This window comes from Watersipora subatra, chromosome 4 (genome assembly GCF_963576615.1).
Source record: "Watersipora subatra chromosome 4, tzWatSuba1.1, whole genome shotgun sequence".
NCBI classification, from domain to species: domain Eukaryota; kingdom Metazoa; phylum Bryozoa; class Gymnolaemata; order Cheilostomatida; family Watersiporidae; genus Watersipora; species Watersipora subatra.
In genome coordinates this window covers 9,432,396-9,446,046 of record NC_088711.1, presented here as the reverse complement: position 1 = coordinate 9,446,046, position 13,651 = coordinate 9,432,396, and the positions used below count along the sequence as shown (strand labels likewise).

The 13,651-nt window shown below is 34.7% G+C and overlaps 1 protein-coding gene across 4 annotated transcripts; it reads left to right on the top strand.

Moving 5' to 3' along the window:
• Window positions 1-12,107, top strand: LOC137394687 (tetraspanin-9-like). 4 transcript variants are annotated; one of them, XM_068081448.1, is made up of 10 exons: window positions 1-117; window positions 488-643; window positions 2,938-3,015; window positions 3,354-3,455; window positions 4,759-4,833; window positions 5,765-5,833; window positions 6,614-6,709; window positions 8,938-9,030; window positions 11,099-11,232; window positions 11,662-12,107. In XM_068081448.1, the coding sequence occupies exons 2-10, from the start codon at window positions 545-547 to the stop codon at window positions 11,783-11,785; spliced, it is 870 nt and encodes a 289-aa protein (XP_067937549.1). In that variant the 5' UTR covers window positions 1-117; window positions 488-544; the 3' UTR covers window positions 11,786-12,107. The 4 variants fall into 4 exon arrangements, with proteins under 4 accessions (XP_067937549.1, XP_067937547.1, XP_067937551.1 ...); XM_068081446.1 differs by having other exon boundaries at window positions 11,099-11,254; window positions 11,675-12,107; XM_068081447.1 differs by having other exon boundaries at window positions 46-117; window positions 506-643; window positions 11,099-11,254; window positions 11,675-12,107.
• Window positions 12,108-13,651: the final 1,544 nt, after the last annotated feature.

The following is a 13,651-nucleotide window of genomic DNA, read 5'->3' as shown; positions in this document are numbered from 1 at the left end:
ATTGTCGCCAGCCATTTAGCTGCTAAGCTGGTAGCGCATTAGTGTTATTTATATATCACGGCATCGCATACTGACAGCTTTTTAACTGTTTGAGGACTGTTTAGTAATATATTATAGGTATTGTATAATAGCACATATATATGTATGTTTTTACTAATTATTCTATAAATATATATGGAATACATGTAAGTGAAGCATATTTTACTAAAATTGATTCAAGTTATGAATTGTATTGCGAATCCATTTTAGTAAAATGCATTTTACTATTCTTATAACTGGTTTTGTAAGTAGTATATTGAGCTCTATTTTTGAATTTGACTGCACAATAACAGGTAGAAGTATATCTGTAAACATGACAAATAAGATGGAGAGAAACAGTTGAGCTGATTTTCAATTCATGCCGTTGGTATTTTACTTACTATGAAGCCTGTCGTTGCTTGTGACTACCAAGTCCTTTGACATCTACTGTAATCCTGTATATACGCAGTTAGGGTTGGATTCCCAGATTTGCCGCTAGAGAGGAAATGACCTGAAGGACGGCAGCATGAGTTCAGAAAGACTAACACCTGACACTCTTCAACATAAAGAGAGTGACTGTAGTTCAACAAAAACCTTCTTTGGAATATTTAACTCACTGTTCTGGGTGAGTAGCTCTATGATTCTATGTTTAACTCACTGTTATGGGTGATTAGCTCTATGCTTCCATATTTAACTCATTAGTTTTTATGAGTAGCTTTGTGCTTCTGTATTAAAGTTTTATTTTTGGTGAGTAGCTCTATGCTTCCATATTAAACTCACTATTTTGGGTGAGTAGCTCTATGCTTCTATATTTAACCCACTGTTCTGGGTGATTAGCTCCACATGTGTATCTTTTGGAATTCAATATTAGCGGTTCATATCTCTTTAGGCTATACCATGATTTTTATTGGATCAAACGTGTCAAATATTACACATGATTTTGCTAATTTGCCATATTACATAGTATAGAACACTGTATAGAACACTGACTTGTCTCAAAGTGGCTGGAAGCAATCACCTGATATATTTTCTAACCTCTTCCACTGTTAGCTTAGAGGGAAAACAGCTCTTACCTTGTTCCAGAACTTTTTGGAGAAGTTCTTATTTCCTACCATCACTGAAACCTTGTAAAAATTTCTCAAATGAATAAAAAAGTCGGCGATGTTTTTTTGACAAGAGATTTGTTGTTGTGCTTCCGTAAACATCTTTTGAACACATAGAAACTGTATCTAGCAAGTGTTGTACATGATATTGCTAGTAGGAACTGTGTGCAAAGTATTGATACAAAAATGATCAAAAACCGTAAAATATGTTATATAAACTTATTTTACATGGAGTTATCTTTTTTTCAAATGCTCTGCATATTTAATTGAATTCATATACATTTACTCAAATATTGATCACACTTCATATTGTTCAGGTTCGCATTTACAGATACAGGAATCCATTGGATCTTACATTTGGCTAACTTAATCAAAGCTACCTTATAACAGAAACATCCTGGTTTTTTCTGTAACTACAGTGTATATGAAAATCTCAGTATCTGGCAATCTTAGGCTATAAAAAGCTTAAATAAGTAAAAAATTGGGTAAAGGGTTCATGCTTTTCCAAAAATATCCTATAACCGTCTTTCCATAGCACTACTACTAAACATAACTATCTTGCATCTCTGTGCCATTCGAAAAACTTTCCCTACCAACCATTTTTCACAAATCCATAGATAACATTGAATATTTAGCCTCAGGTTCATTGCTACTATAGCCTCAGGTCTGTGAGAACTAATTTAAAATTCGTTTGGTTGTTCAAACGCATAAAGAGTCGCTGAGAAGCTCAGGTGGAAACAACTATAACATTAATAGAGTGCAAGTGAGAAGTCCTTGGCATAGTGTTAGTTCTCATTTTGGCTATGAAAGAGTTGACCAACCAGTTAAGAACTTGTGGCTGCCGATTACTTTATGGCGAAGCTGTTTTTATCACTCACAATTTCGATCCATTCTGAATAAATAATTAAACTATTTTGGTAAAGGCTTGTAAGACGTTATGAATATTTCCTGGCCTACCCATGATCAATCATTTCATCCATTACAAAGAATTTCTTTTTAATCTAAAATAATAAGCCTTTGGTAAATAAGTGAAAGCATTAGTGCACACAGTGCATATAAAGAATTCCTAATACTGTTTGCGTTGCTTGTGTTATGGCCGTTACTAAAACAGTCTTGTAAACAGACTCGCAGATGCTGACGGCATGGCTCATTTGCACCATGGACTTGACAACACTTGCTTTGTGTCCTATATTATTTATTTGCTAATTGCGATCTACAAACAGCAGCCATTGTGATGGGGAGGTCAACCTTTTATCACCCGCTTTTGATCTTTTCTTTTTAGCCCAGTCTTTTGGAAGCTTCTACTTTCTCTCAAGTGTTTCTACGGAGAGAAACACTCCTTAGAAACTCTTTTTCTTCGAGTGTTTACTTGTTAGTTATACACCATCTACATGTAGCTAGTAGAGAATGGTGTAAATCTGTCATAATGAGTCAATAGTCTATGATTTTTCTCTTGTGATTTGTTAGTGTTCTTCAGTGTGTGCTTCTGGCGCTAGTTCTCTGCATGCAAAGCTTTATGTATGTCTTCGCAGTGTGATGTCTGTTTATGGCTATTCAAATTCGTGTTGTGATGGTTTTGCTGGCTATGAATCATGGCTCCTCTAGTTTTGTACAATGCTATCTTAGTTTCTAGCATCTGCATTCTTGATATGATTACAGAATATTTCTGTATTATTTTGTTTAATATACCTACATCAATAAAAGCTTACCATGCTAAATATGAGGTAAGTTAGGTTTCTGTGATCTAAAAGGTATGGAAATATATTACACATTGATGTTTAACAAATACATCTTTAGCAATATTTATTTTTTTTAGCTTATTGCTATTGGAGTCTTTGGTTTAGCGATATGGCAGGTGTCAGGATCAGTCGAATCCTTTACAACTGGAAGTCAAGTGAGTATCGTCGTGATGTCATAAAGTGTTCCATATCCACTGCTACAAGATGACTTGTGACTTCAACGTCTGCATTTTATAAGTCATTAGAGGTCTATTTATGCATCAACTGAAATCTATTTCATTCCTTGAGTTTTTTTATTTGATAATTTATTTCTATTTTTATATGATGATCAGCTAGATATTAAAATGCATTCAATAGAAGCTGTTAACTTTTATCAATTAATAAGTTTTTTTCTATTAAATTTAAGCGAAATGAAAGCGCCAGACTCAATAAAGACTATTTAAATACATGTTTAGTAGCTCAGATAATAATTATTTGTTTTATTTGTTTGTAGAAAGTGTCATACTCAATGCTTGCAATATCATTGGTGGCTTTCATCGTATGTGTTATTGGTTTCTTGGCCTCCCTTAGTAACAGCTGCTCCATGGCGGCAGCGGTGAGTATCACAAATACTGCTTGTTGTCTCGTTCAGTTTGGGCAGAGCACATGAGGTTAGGAGTGCATATCATAAGAAATATAAAACTGCTACAAACTTGTTGTTATATATATGTAAATAAATATATGTTTACACAAATGTATTTATTTACATACAGATATTTACATGTCAGACCTATGTCTGTTCGAAACAGATATGTCGCGATTACTAACAGCCAAGTCCTTTCTATATTATACTATATATATATATATATATAAAATTGTTTCCTCACCCCGGATACCCCGTATGGGTGGTAGTTTCTGCTCTAACTCGGGTCTCCTACCAGAGACCTGGGAGTTTGAGCACTCGCCTCAAGATCTTAGCTGTTCCCAATAGAGCACTTTTCTGCAACTCACCTGAGTTGATTGTTGTTGGTATTTGGGCAAGCCACATTTTATGCGCCGGTGTTATTGCGCCCAGTGCCCCAATGACTACTGGGATTACAGTTGTTCTTACATTCCAGCATTTTTCAATTTCTTCTCCAAGAGGGAGATATTTCTTTACCTTTTCTTTTTCTTTGCTGGCTATATTGTAGTCATTGGGTACTGCTATATCTATTATAGTAGCCCTCTTGTTCTCCTTGTCTACCACCACTATATCTGGTTGGTTTGCTAGGACATGCTTGTCAGTTTGGATGTAGAAGTCCCAGAGGATCTTAGCGCGGTCATTTTCATTCACCTTACCAGGAGCTTCCCACCAGTGTTGTGGTTTATTAAGGCCATACTCATCACATAGATTTCTATACACAATACCTGCGACATGATTATGCCGCTCAGTGTATGCGTATATATATATATATATATATATATATATATATATATATATATATATATATATATATTATGCTATATATATAGATATATAGGGTATATGAAAAATAGACAAAATAATATACTTTCTATGAATAGATATTTCTGTAGAGTTATGTTATACAATACTAGAGATCGACAAGTTTTACAAAAGTATCTAATCATAAAAAGTATATAATTTTGTTTATTTTTCATAGTATTATTTATTATTGTGTTACAACATATACAAGACATGTACAACAACAATGTACAATACATATATATTAAACCAGTTATTTAATTTTAGTAGCTAACTATTGCCCTTTTTCTTTTTGGTTTCATGATTCTTGTATATCCTAATTTAAAAAATATTTTTGTTTGAAATGAAATTATTGCCAATAAAGTAATAATACAGACAAACTTGTTTGTAATATGTACTAGGATAAGTACAACTGGTATGATGTCTATGATTGTAGTACGTAGTGATATTTGTACTGCTGATTGCTGCTGAAATCTGCCTCCTCATCAGCTGCTATGCTCTCTACAAGACGGTAAGTTGAACAGCAAAATATATTACGTATTTATTTTGATATATGTCTCTATCTCATAATGCGCTTATAAATAAAGATATGTGATTATATCCTATTACATATTATAAATGAAAATGAAAGAATGAGCTTTTTCAAATATTACAAAGCTATCGAAACTCCCTAACGATTTCGTAATACAAACACCAATTTATCTGCTGCATATACAAAAAAATAAAATTAATAATCAGGTGCAAAACACAAAATATTGCTATATGTTTTTACCTCAAGTTTTTTTAATTACCCAAAATGTAGCATCATTCCTTTAGTAATGTTAGTTATGTTACAGACAACAATTATACATAGTGGTTAAATTACAACATTACCCATTTCATATTATTTTCGCAAAATCCAGTCTATCCACGGATGTTGAAGCCATCTTAAAAGCCTTTGTTCAAGCATACAAAATATATAGGTAAACTGTAGTGTGCTAACGTGCCTGTAGTGAGGCTCATTGAGGTGCCTGTAGTGAGGCCTATTGAGGTGCCTGTAGAGAGGCTAATTAAAGTGCCTGTAGTGAGGCCCATTGAGGTGCCTGTAGTGAAGCCCATTGAGGTGCCTGTAGAGAGGCCCATTGAGGTGTCGGTACACAGATATGAACTTTATTTACACCGGTCAAGGGCATTCAAAGCAAATTAGACCATGAGATAAAAATAATGAGTAATAAAGTAAAATTATGCGTATTAAAAGAAAAAGCTCTTTTTTACATACAGATATGTTAATGTTTGCTACATACGTATTTAGGTGTGAAATTAGCTACGATTGTCAAGTCATGGTATAGTTTTAAACTCAGAGCATTCTTGGACAAAGCTTTGCAAGATCCAGGAATTAATTTCAGAGATAGTAGATTATAAAAACTGCAAAAGTTAATGTAATATATGATACTTGATTGTAGGAGGAGTCTGTGGTACAACTAATTTGGCGTGAGACTAACCCATACCTCATTGAACAGACAGAAAATGCAGTGAGTAACAATATTAGGCAACAGTCAAAGTTATGTGCTTTTATGTGGGAGTTGCATCCTCTTGGGATTGCAGACTGGTCAGACAACTCTTCTGTGATATGTGCAATGTGGTGATCAGTTTTGTATCTACATGTACATGTAGCAGGTATTCTAACATTTAGCTTGTGATTTTATGCATGCTAGAGGTTCTAAAGCGTTTATATTGTCTTAAAGTTTAATGCAATTGAGTGTAGTCCAAATGTTATTAAAAATTAAGAAATATACCAAAAAGCCTATCATTCACTTACGTGTAGGGGTTTACAGTGTTTTGAATATCAGGCTTATTTCAGCTATATAGCAGTTTTCTATATATAGAAACTATATACATGTAGCTATATTTAAGTAATATTTGCTTATATATTTATATAGTCTATGGTAAATTATGGGCTTTTTAAAGGTTTGGTGCTTTGGTTATTGCATTATTTAAGATGCATTGTGGGAGATTTGAGGTTTTGCGGTGACAATCTAAACATTCAACTAACCTTTTCAACCGACCAATCAAACAACGATTTGTAGGAATTTCTGATGTTTCGTCCAATTCAGGATTCGTTCATCGTGCGCAACCAACGATGGACGAATTCGTCCAAATGTCAATTCGTACGAATCGTTTCGTCCAAATTTCGCCGTTTTCGTGAGAATTTTGTCTCGTGTGGCCTTACCTTAAGTTTTTTTTAGCAAATTTATTGTATTTATTTTATTTGGCCATGTCATTTCATGTCATTCACAATTGTGATATTGTAGTTGGAGTGCTGCGGTTTAGACTCCTGGAGTGACACATACAACTCTGTGTCTGATGTGCCAGAAGTGTGCAGAGGGGCAAACGGTACCATATATGAGGTAAGCAGAACACCTCATGCAAGCAGGCCAATTCATGTAATCTATAGGTTTGAGTGTACAAAATTATGAGTGAGTCAAAAATTCAGCTTTGGTTTTAAAAAATTTTCTCTTTTTTAAATATTTAAATAATAATAACTAGGGCTACTCAAATTTTGAGCTAAAAACTTGCTGGTCTTTAAGTCCAGTAAGTTTTTAGGTCAAACAAACTTAAAATAATTGACTTTTTGACCTTAAAATAGCTGATTTTGACTGTATTTTGACTTAAAAGACTATTAACATGTAGATGTGCAGAGACATTATCATAGCATTTCCTTCATATTAGCATATTCATAGCATTAATGCTTGTATTTCGCACAAAAGCACTTATCAACATTCTGATCTGAAAAGTTCTTGTTTTTAGTGATGATTGTAGAATTACTAGATAAAAAAGCTGAATGAATGAAGCTGACAGCAAGACAACAGAGTAATTAGAGATCACTTTTTAATGATCTAAGAATAAAACAACTGTAGATAACTTCAATTTTGTAATTCTAAAAATTAAATGTTAACAAAACTGTGACTTTTTTTAAGCTAAAAAGTTTAATTTTGATTTTATTTATTGAAAGAGTCATTTGTTACAATAAAACGTTCATAAATATGGTCTAATATAGGCTTTAGGCAGTAAATAGTGCCAAAAGGTCTTATTGGCTTTTTAGTATTAGGCTACCCTAATAAAACTCATACCTCATGTTCTTTCCTTACCACTCTTTCCATCTTCTAACTATTGCTGCGTTTATACTTTGACATTTGATTGTCTGTTTCTTCACTAATATGATGCAAGGTTTTCTTGTCTCTCTCACTATTTGTCTGCATATAGAAGTTCCCCAGAACCATTAACTATTTGTTATACGGTTGTTTCTCCAGTAATCATACCATTTCTCTGGATGTGGTAGTTCATATCTCTTACATATATAACTCTGTACCTCTGTGTAGAACTGCAGCCATTTTATGTCTGTGTTTGTGTTGTGCTTGTGTCATTTACCTTCACTCACTGATCAAATGGCTTACTGTCTTATCTTCCCCATTCTATAATAAACATGCTGTCCTGGTGTGCTGCTCTATCCTAGCCTTTCTGCATTATTATTATTGTTGATATTATTATAGTAATAAAATGCTGAGAAGTTGAATATAAATTAAAAAGCAAGGAAAACTGAAAGGAGCCATAGATGGATGTATTGAGGCCTATTAAGGTGCATGTGTTGAGGCTTATTAAGGTGCATATATTGAGACTTATTACGGCACACGAGTTGGGCCTTACTAAGGTGCGTGTATCGAAGGTTATTATGGTGAACATATTGAGGCTTATTACGACGCATACAATGATAGCTACCAAGGTACATGTATTGAGGCATAGTAAGGTGAATGTGTTGAGGCCTATTATGGTGCATTTATTGAGACTTCTTAAGGTGCATTTATTGAGGCTTATTATGGTGCACATATTGAGGCTTATTAAGGTGCATATATAAAGGCTTATGATGGTGCACGTGTTGGGCCTTATTAAGGTGCGTGTATTGAGGCATAGTAAGGTGAATGTGTTGAGGCTTATTATGATGCATTTATTGAGGCTTCTTAAGCTGCATTTATTGAGGCTTATTATGGTGCACATATTGAGGCTTATTAAGGTGCATTTATTGAGGCTTATTATGGTGCACATATTGAGGCTTATTAAGGTGCATTTATTGAGGCTTATTATGGTGCACATATTGAGGCTTATTAAGGTGCATATATTGAGGCTTATGATGGTGCACGTGTTGGGCCTTATTAAGGTGCGTGTATTGAGGCATAGTAAGGTGAATGTGTTGAGGCTTATTATGGTGCATTTATTGAGGCTTCTTAAGGTGCATTTATCGAGGCTTATTATGGTGCACATATTGAAGCTTATTAAGGTGCATATATTAAGGCTTATGATGGTGCACGTGTTGGGCCTTATTAAGGTGCATATATTGAGGCTTATTAAGGTGCATTTATTGAGGCTTATTAAGGTGCATTTATTGAGGCTTATTATGGTGCACATATTGAGGCTTATTAAGGTGCATATATTGAGGCTTATGATGGTGCACGTGTCGGGCCTTATTAAGGTGCGTGTATTGAGGCATAGTAAGCTGAATATGTTGAGGCCTATTATGGTCATGTATTAAGGCCTATCACAATGAGTGTATGAAGTCTACCAATGTCATCGCTTATTGCAGGTTGGATGCTCAAGTGAAATCATCGCGTACTTCAAGTCTGCAAAAGTTCACCCCCTCCTTGTTACAGTTCTCGTAAGCTCAGGCTTGATACAGGTACTTGATGTGTTCTATTTCTCATGTTTGTGTATTACAGAACAAAATGTCTGTGAAAGCTTATGCCAATTATTATGCTAACTTGTATGTTATAACTTTAAATATTTCTAGTGAATGATACACATTTCTTCCGCGGTTTACTCCAAACTTCAGACTCATAAGCTTCTGTCTTTTGCCAGCTCGCTAAAATATTTGGTTTTAAAACTCTGTCTGGCTCCAGAGCACCTCTTAAACATCCACCTGCTGACTTTCTGATTGTAAATGAAAAAAATCTCAGGCGTCACCAGACTTACAACAGACTGCTAGTCAGTACATAAGTTGCTGACTTAACAAGCTGCTGTTTTTAGTGAAAAATGTTTCTATTGAATGTTTCTAGTGAAAAATACAAACAAAACTATGTATATATAGTATAATGTGTAATATGGAGAGTACTTAGCTGTTGGTTATTCACAACAGATCTGTTTCAAGCAGACATATGTCTGTTTTCATCAGGTGATAGTTTAGAAGGATGGATTACAAGCAGGCTATTAGTGAGTGTGAGATTGACTCATCAAACACAGTTCATTGGTCATTGGGTAATCGCCATCAACCAATGAGAACGTGGAATGAGAACCACATGAGAATGTGGTTCCCTCATTGAAATGACTGAGCAGATAACTCCTAGCAAGCCTACATAATAATGCAAATTCCCTTCTTTTATTTAATGCGCGTTGGTCTGGCTTGCAGATAATTATGAACCTTTCAAAAAGGCTAAGGTGACATTTTTCGTCTGTATTTGAGTTAAGCTTTATCAACATAATACATAATATAAACTCAAATACAAGCAAAAATTGTCATCTGTGCCTTTTCGATAAGTTCATGATTATATGCAAGCCAGACCAATGCACATTAAATAAAGGAAATGAGTTGGCATCATAATGCAGGCACGCTAGAAGTTATCTGCTCAGTCAATTCAAGGAGGAAACCACTTAAGCAGTTCTCATTGGTTGATGGCAATTACCCATTGACCAATGAACCAATGAGATGTGTTTGATGAGCCATTCTCACACTCAGGAAAGTAAAGGAGCGACTTCTCAAGCAGGTACTTGAGACTGATGTGGGTGGCACATGCTACTGAGTGCGTTAGCACTATGCCCATCATGTCGGCGATTGTTTAATGCTCTTCTGCATCGCTGAAGCCTCATTGGCTGATTATGTTAGGCACTTAGGATCTATGTCAGGCCTGATTAGTAGATGTTCTAAATTTTTACCCAGAAGTATTATGAAACTAATATACAACGCGTTTATTAACTCAAAAGTTAGTTACTATCTTAAGTCCTGGGAAAATGCTCCATTTTGTTATTTAAAAAAATACTAATATCATAAAAGTGTCCAATGCGCATAATATTTAAGAAACCGCCATTAACTTCATCTCGGTCCCTGTTTGTTCAGCTGTGTGTTGCCTGTTGACAAACTTTATCAATATAAAATTCTCTTGATAGCTCATTCAAAATTTTATTCAAGTAATGACAAAACCATGAAGGATTCACACTATAACACCAAAGTTTTAGAAAAACAAACCTATCTTTACCATTATTTTATACTGCTTCAGGTCAAAAAACAATCGAATACAGCGTACCATCACAATAGAACAGTCTTCCAATAGACTTATGCAAAACCTCTGCATTTACTAGTTTTAGAGTTAATATGAAAAGCCATTTGTTAAACCTAGATTCCTAGAGGGAAGACCTGCTGTTTAAGTTTGCCAATTTTTGTAGGCCAAGTGCCTCGACTAGCTGCAGTGCTACTGCCTATGTGGACCTCATCACGCCTTAGCAATAGGAATTAAGCTTCATTATTTTTTTCAACCTAATCAATATTATAACTATATCTCTATTTTTGCTTTATGTTATATTTCTACTAATTGATGAAATAAAACACACACACACTTAGCAAATCGTGATTTGTTAATGGTTTGGACATAGATCATTTAAAAATGATATATGTATTTGAACCAGTAAGAATGACATTTGAAATAATCTATGGGCGATTTTCAAGATATTGTTATCCATGTATCTTTGTTGCACAGATGCTGGCATTTGTGGGTGGGAGTATTTTTTTTCACAAACTTCGAACACAGAGGAAGAGTGCCAATCTGTCAGCCAGAAGTCCAAGTTGTAATGTCGTTGCTCCAATAATCATTAGCCCCATTCCAGAGCAGCAGTACGAAGTAGCACGAGCCAAGGTACGAAAAACCTTCACCTCATTGTAAATATCTTAGCATCTCACCAGAACACTCGATTAAGAGAAACCATAACTGGTGTGGCAGCGTACATACTTGTATATTGATAAGCTTTGTTTAACTACTAAAGCTACAATCTGTTTTGCTAAGGTTGGAAACGACAGCAGCCAAATTAAATTGCTGAGAGCACTGCTATACATCATAGTGATTTTGAGAGCACTGCTATAAAGCTTTCACAAAGTTCCACTTCCTAAACTGTGGTTTAAAGGCAGCTGGTTATAATAGCCTCAAGTGAATAAAATATGATGGAAGTAGAGATCTTCATAAAAGCCAAAGTTGCATTTTCTACTCTTTTATAACTAAGCAATAATAATAATATCTGCTCAGAGGATTTGTCTAAATATCAAAAGTCTTTGTTGGCAGAGTGCTACTAGTGGGCGAGACATTGGAGTGACTATCGATTCAAGCAAAGGTCGGCGTTCTCAAGGAAACCAAGCTTTATTAAAGGTCGCTGGTGTCATGCTCGAAGATTAAGGTGACAAGAGTTTATCGCCTAACGTTTGCAGGCAACCGAACTGAGCAAATTGATTTATAACTGCTTCTCAAACAATTATATACAAAGGAAAGGCTTAACAATGCATTGATTATTTTGCTATAAATATTTTTATATTTATTGTTGAACATTTTTTTACTTTTTTTGATGTATTGTTTTTGATTTGCTTGACTGCAGTAGAGTATGTTTTTCCCATGAGTGACACCCATTAGCAATATTGGGCCAGCGCTTTAAATACACAAACATTTGCTTTCAGACTCAAATTAATTCTGTGTACACGTTTTACTGTCGAATAAAATAAATGCGTACAAAACAAATGCCATATATTGATAATGTCGTTAAAGTAGCCGGGCAAATAAGCTTATCACAGAGTTCTTTGAGTTACCTCTAAGACCTTAGCAACATTTGTAGATCATTATCCAATTGCAAAAGGGTGTATGAGGAGGGTTGGCTATGCTGACGCCCTGTCACTTAATGCTTTGCTAATTAGCGATCAGCAATGTTTTCTGTTCTGCTCAGGTAACAAGAGTGAGTGGAATAAAACTCACCTAGGCAGTCGATACCTGTCATCCGACGCGAGAAGGGTAACTAGATTATAAGAGTGTTCTTGTTTTGTATCAAATACTTCTACTGTTAAAGGTAAAATACTAAGTGAGGCTTCGTCATTTTACTTAAAACATAGTAAATTATGAGTATGATACTATTTACGTATTAAAATAAGATTATGTTTATGGTAAACCGCAAATTGAGGCATGAAGCACAAGCTAGAGGAGGCAGAGGATGTTGCACAAGCTACTGATAATATATTTATCAGTAGCTTGTGCAAGTTGTGAAGTAGCTTGTGAAGTTTATTATATATATACATGTATATATATATTTACAATGATAGTATTACAATTAAACATATATTTATAAGTGATTGAATAGTGTATGAAATATGCGATGAATTTGTTAACAGTTTACAAAAAAAATCGTCAGTCAGCAGACATAGATGTAAGTCAAGGTCCAAGGTCGCATGAAACATAATTGCTTTTCTGATTACAATGCAACTGTTTGACTAGGAATGGTAGTCTATGAGTATCTGATCCTCATTGTCATTATTGTTGTTATAGTTGTACAAACATCCCTTTGGATGTGTTGATATAAAGACATGTCATTCATAGGCCATAGAACCTCACAGCTCCACTCTTAACTTCTTAACACTGACGACAGGGTATATATACCTACGCCTCTTCCAATAATAGTGTAACATTTTTTAGAATTTCACTTAATGACTGATCACACATTTGTGCTTGTGAGAAGGTTCTTAGTTTGAGGTTTGTGATGATATGCAGCATGAGATGTTATTTTTCGTAATGAATCGAACATGCCAAATAAAATATAATCGCTGTATATATGCCCTTAGAACCTTGACTAAAACTAAAAGTACTAAAAGTGCAAAAACAATTTGCACCATAGTAAACTTTTTTCCATAGACTAAACTTTCTTCTATATCTGTAAAAGGTATGTAAGCCGTCCATAACTAGTTAAAATCCCATGATCATGCTAATGTGATACACTTTCTTCATGTTATGAAGTGCTGCCTGATAAAGCTGTTTATGTTACATTTGAACTGAATGACGCGAACGGTTGCCAAAGCACTCAATTGCACAAGCTAAATGAATTAACACATAAAGTTTGTGTCTATAGAATTGTTATTATTAGTGTGCAAGCAGAAGTGAGTGAACATTGCTCGCCGTGATCTGTCTCCACACAATGGTTAGCACCAACCTAACAATAATTAGTTAAGGCTGCCTTTCTCCTTAACGACTCGTTAATAGTCATGATGGTCCTTTTGAAATAATTAA